Source organism: Ricinus communis, chromosome 9 (assembly GCF_019578655.1).
Source record: "Ricinus communis isolate WT05 ecotype wild-type chromosome 9, ASM1957865v1, whole genome shotgun sequence".
NCBI classification, from domain to species: Eukaryota; Viridiplantae; Streptophyta; class Magnoliopsida; order Malpighiales; family Euphorbiaceae; genus Ricinus; species Ricinus communis.
In genome coordinates, this window is record NC_063264.1 from 27904848 (window position 1) to 27909822 (window position 4975).

At 28.9% G+C, this 4975-nt stretch overlaps 1 protein-coding gene across 1 annotated transcript; it reads left to right on the forward strand.

Moving 5' to 3' along the window:
* Positions 1-757: 757 nt before the first annotated feature.
* On the forward strand, positions 758-2179 carry LOC8266790 (squamosa promoter-binding-like protein 3). Its single transcript, XM_002533040.3, has 2 exons — positions 758-1194; positions 1609-2179. Exons 1-2 carry the CDS (start codon positions 839-841, stop codon positions 1847-1849), a joined length of 597 nt encoding a protein of 198 aa, XP_002533086.1. The 5' UTR covers positions 758-838; the 3' UTR covers positions 1850-2179.
* Positions 2180-4975: the final 2796 nt, after the last annotated feature.

Here is a 4975-nt window from a genome sequence, read left to right on the forward strand (position 1 = left end):
TTTCAAAAGATTTCAGTTAAAATCTTGCTGAGTGGAATGAGGAATCAATGAGGAGTATACATTATCCTTAGATATTTTAACAGAAAAATCCTTACCTAATTTAAATATTTTTTCCTATTTATATGAATTAAGTTCATAAATGAATGATATATATTTATTAATTAAAAATATAAAATATTTATATATAAATTTTTTATATTCGTTGTCCTATATACATTTAGTAGAAATAAAGATTACCCAATTTGATATTATTATATACTTAAAAAATCGAATTCCAACAAAGAAAATACAAAAGAAAATATTAAGAAAACATAAATAAAACTTGATTTAACTAAGATAAAAGCAAATAGATTCACTAGGCATTTACTATAACTTGACACTCAGGCCTAGGTGCCTTCTTTTTGGTAATAATTATATCAAATATATGTAACAATTACGGTGTCATAATTTTATTTTCACAGACAGGACCACATTAGGTACCAAATAATTGAGAGTGAACCAGACAAAATTCAGTGTTAAATGTAACTATCACTCTAACCACCAATAACAAGAATTACACATAATCTCAAGAAAAAAAATTACAAGAATTAGACAGCGAAAGAAATTTCTAGTGATAGCAAAACACAAGAAGCCAAACTAAAAAAAACCTTCATTTTCTTAAGTTCTAATGATTCATTGTTTTCACTGACACACATGCATACAAACACATAAGAATATGTAAAGCTTTGTGGTCCTCCAAAAACTTTATCACCTTTTCCTTACAAACACACTCTCTCAGCCTTCATTAAGTACTTCAAGTACCCACATCAATTGGGTAGCTTTAGCTTGCTCTCTAACAATGAATGCTAACGCTCTTGGAGGAAAGCACAGTTTGAGAGAGATAGCGTTCGTCAAAGATGATTGCATTGTGGCAGATGAATTATTAGATGACGATATGGAAGAAGAAGAGAGTGGTGGTAGTGGTGTTGGTTTTCTTGATGATGAAAAGAAGAAAGTACTGCATGCGAAAAAAGGCGGGACTAGTGGAGGCGGAGGTGGCGGATCGCCGCCTTCTTGCCAAGTGGAGAGGTGTGGAGCTGATTTAACTGATGCTAAGAGGTACCACAGGCGACATAAGGTTTGTGAGATTCATGCAAAAGCACCAGCTGTTGTTGTTGCTGGCCTAAGGCAAAGGTTTTGTCAACAATGTAGCAGGTATATTCACTTTCAGACAATTTACTGTTTACCTTTATTTCAATAATCATAAGCTTGATCGATCTTTTTCTTGCTAAAAACCTTTTAGGATCTCTCTAAACATGACTGTAGGATCAGTAGTGGGAGATATCATGAGACTTGAAAAGTAAGGCTGGGGCCAATGAGAACCGAAAATCTCTATTTTCTTGTATAGCAAGTTGTTAAAAACAATGGTGATTTTTTACTTCTAAAAGTACCCTACCCTTGAAGACATACTAGCATAAATTTTACGAACTGACCTCATACAGAACACTCGTTGCAAAAGAAATGTCTGGTATAGAAAATAAGAAGGTCAGACATTGCATTTTTTGTTTTAGTCGTGTTATGCTCAAAGGATTAAAGGTTGCATTAGTGTTAATGTGAGTTCTTAATCAGGTTCCATGAGCTAGTGGAGTTTGACGAAGCAAAGAGGAGCTGCCGAAGGCGTTTGGCAGGACACAATGAGAGGCGCCGGAAGAGCTCAGCTGAATCTTATGGAGAAGGGTCGAGCCGCAAAGGGCCATTTAGTGGCCAGCTGAAGGAAAGCCATTGCAGGCATGTTGATGAAAGAGGCAAATATCAGATAACCATACCAACAGCAGGGAGTTCAGCTTATAAACGATCTCAGATCAGATGAAAAAAAAAAAAGAATCACCAAAATCCCACCAGCATGCTCCCTCTCTTCTGTCATCCCTATGGCTAACTTATCCTTATAAGAGAATTCTACTACATAAGTATGATATTTATCATAAAATTCATAATTAAAATAAAAAAGTTGAAGCACATCATGTGTGTGCTTTTAGGCAGCCTTTTAGCTGTAGTTTGTTGTAATGTCATATTAGTGTATTTCTGATTGTATGGATATGGAGGCTACATCATACAGACTAGTCATATGATAATTTATGGTTTCTATATTCCAGCCTTGTCCTTATTCAATGAAGAACTGCTATTGTTTATTGTACTATTATACTATAGTTTTTTAATTTTATTATGTTAACTGGTAAAGCTCCACCCTGGCTAGCCACAATCACCATCATCATGATGAAGCAGGAGGATCCTTTTGCGAGGACATGGAGCACTCAGCTTCAACTTGTTTGAATATGATGACCTCGGCCTCATTTCAACATTAAACACTCAGTATTCCCTGTCTAATCAAAAACTCAGATGAGATGTACCTCAAAGTTTGCCAGCAGATGCCTGACTAAATTCTACTGCACTTCAGGACTATGTTACTTTGGACTTGCATACAAGAGTTTTCCTTTTGAATTTCTTGGCCTGTCCATTGTCTTTCCTTTCTTATAATATTATATTAATGGTTGTGAGCTTGGACTATTCACCAGTTTCTTGGCTTCTCCTGGCAAGGAATCATGAGACTCTGTTGGAGTTTAGAAAAAAGAGAAATGGAGAATGCTGGAAACTCTTCTTTGTTTTTCATTAACAGGGCTTGCTTTTATAGCAGCTAAGATAACAACAGGAGAAAGTAGCACAAAAACAACTCATGATCCTATATAGCCCACACCTTGACTTCTACCAACTTTTGCCCACCTCATACATATAGCATAAATTGTTCTTAATATTTTAAAGTTACTTTTTTATTAACAAAGTAATTTTGTAAGAACATAATATACCATATATAGATGGATAAAAATTGAATCAAGGTGGTAGGTTCAGTATTTCCATACTTGTTCCAACAACTACAAAGATCTAATTCCTAAATTTGAGGACATACCATACTTTGTTAACTACCAAGTATGGGTAAAATATTATATCATATCTGTTTTACAAAAACAAGAAAACTGAAAATATCATTCTAAATAAAGTGCCAACTTCAACACGCTCTCGTGTGTTTTTCTTTGTTAAAAACATTTTCATATGTTGCTATTATGGTTTCAATATTAATTTACAACAATTCGAGTTTTCTTATGTATTTAGTTATTCTTTAATATAAATATTTAAAATTAAATATTAAAATTAAAGATCTTAAATATTAAAGTTTTATTTAAATGGAGAAATTTTAGATGAGAAATTTTATAGTTAAAATTTATGGATTTAATTTAAATCATCATTTGACAAGTAAAGAAGTGATTTAAGTCCTTAATCTTCCAAAATCTCTCATTTTTAAGGACTTTGATTTCCAACTAGGAGGTAACAAATTTCAAAACTTGCCATTTTTAAAAGAAGAACTAATCACAAAAATAATATATAAATTTATTAAAATTTAACAATTAAGTATTTAAATTTTAAATATTATAATTTGATGTATAAACCTAATAAATATGTACAATTGAATATGTATAGTAAGTTACAGATTATCCACATCAGGTTCTTTTAAAGATAATTACAAAATAGTTTCTAAATTTATTACATTAGTAATCAAATGTTTAAACTTTTAAATGTCACAATTAAGTATGTAAAACTAAAAATTAGTAATATTTAAGTGTGTAAAATTATTTATTTATATAAAAAATTTAATGTAAACAAATTATATTTTATTATATTTTCATAATGAAAGATAATATTTACATTTAGAAGAGTAAATCTTTTATTTAAACTATATAAAAAAAAAGAAAGATAAATAAAAATATATATATAAATAAATACTATACATGTCATAAATAAAAATATTAGTAACCAATACTATAGTCAAGTTTATCATCGTAAATAATAATTCTTTTTGTTTTAGATGTTTGTGGTAGTGCGTTAAGAAGACAAGGTAATAAATAAATGACAAAGTAAATACTTGTTGCTCAAAATTGAATAGAGAATTTTTTTTGAAAAGAAACTAATTAAAATATAGTAAGAACAGTGTAATGATAGTAGTAATGAGGGCGGTGTATGTTAAAAGTGCATACATTTAAATTTTTTTAATCTATTAAAATATTAATTTATGTTTTAAGATTATACTCAATTGTAAAAATTTACTAACTTCACACACTAAATTATAACTTTTAAAAGTTAAAATACTTACTTATTAAATTTTAATGAGTGCACATATAATTATGGCCTAATTATTAATTTAATCTTGAATTTTACACTTTTTAACAATTTTAATAAATTATTTTAAAATTATAAAATAAATGCCCATACTTTTAATTTTATTTTTAAACACACTTTCCAACAATAATTTTTTAAAGTTTACAATGAGAAAAATGACGTGACAAGTCAATTCTTTTATTAAAATAAAAATTATTGAGTCAGCAAAAGATTTGTTGTATTTATATGTAAAATGTGTGAAATGATACATATATGTGAGATTTTTAATGGCTATATTGTTAAGTCTAAACTATTTTTGTTGATTCACAATTATTATTCTTTTAGTAAGTGATAGATTCAAATTATATATAGTTATTTAGGATAGTTTAAAGGTGTAATGATATATTTTTTATATATAATATGATGAAAATAAGTTTTTATACATCATTTAAGCTTTATTTTCTAATTTCATATAATATTAGACAAGATAAGAAAATATGGAGAAAAATACTAAAAAATAGCTTAATTGGATATGTTTGTGTCAAGATCTAAGAGCGAGATACATGGACGGACTACTTTATAAGGCCTAGCCGAAATTTACATGATCTAGTGACATTTTAGTTATTTTGTATAACTATTAAGATTTATATTAAGAGTTACTATGGGATAATATTTGGTGTAGATAAGGATACTTATAGTTTTATCTATTAGCAAGAATTATATTTTGTATATTTATTTTTAAGGAGACTTATCTTGGTGGAGGATTCTTCTCTATATATATCTACAAATC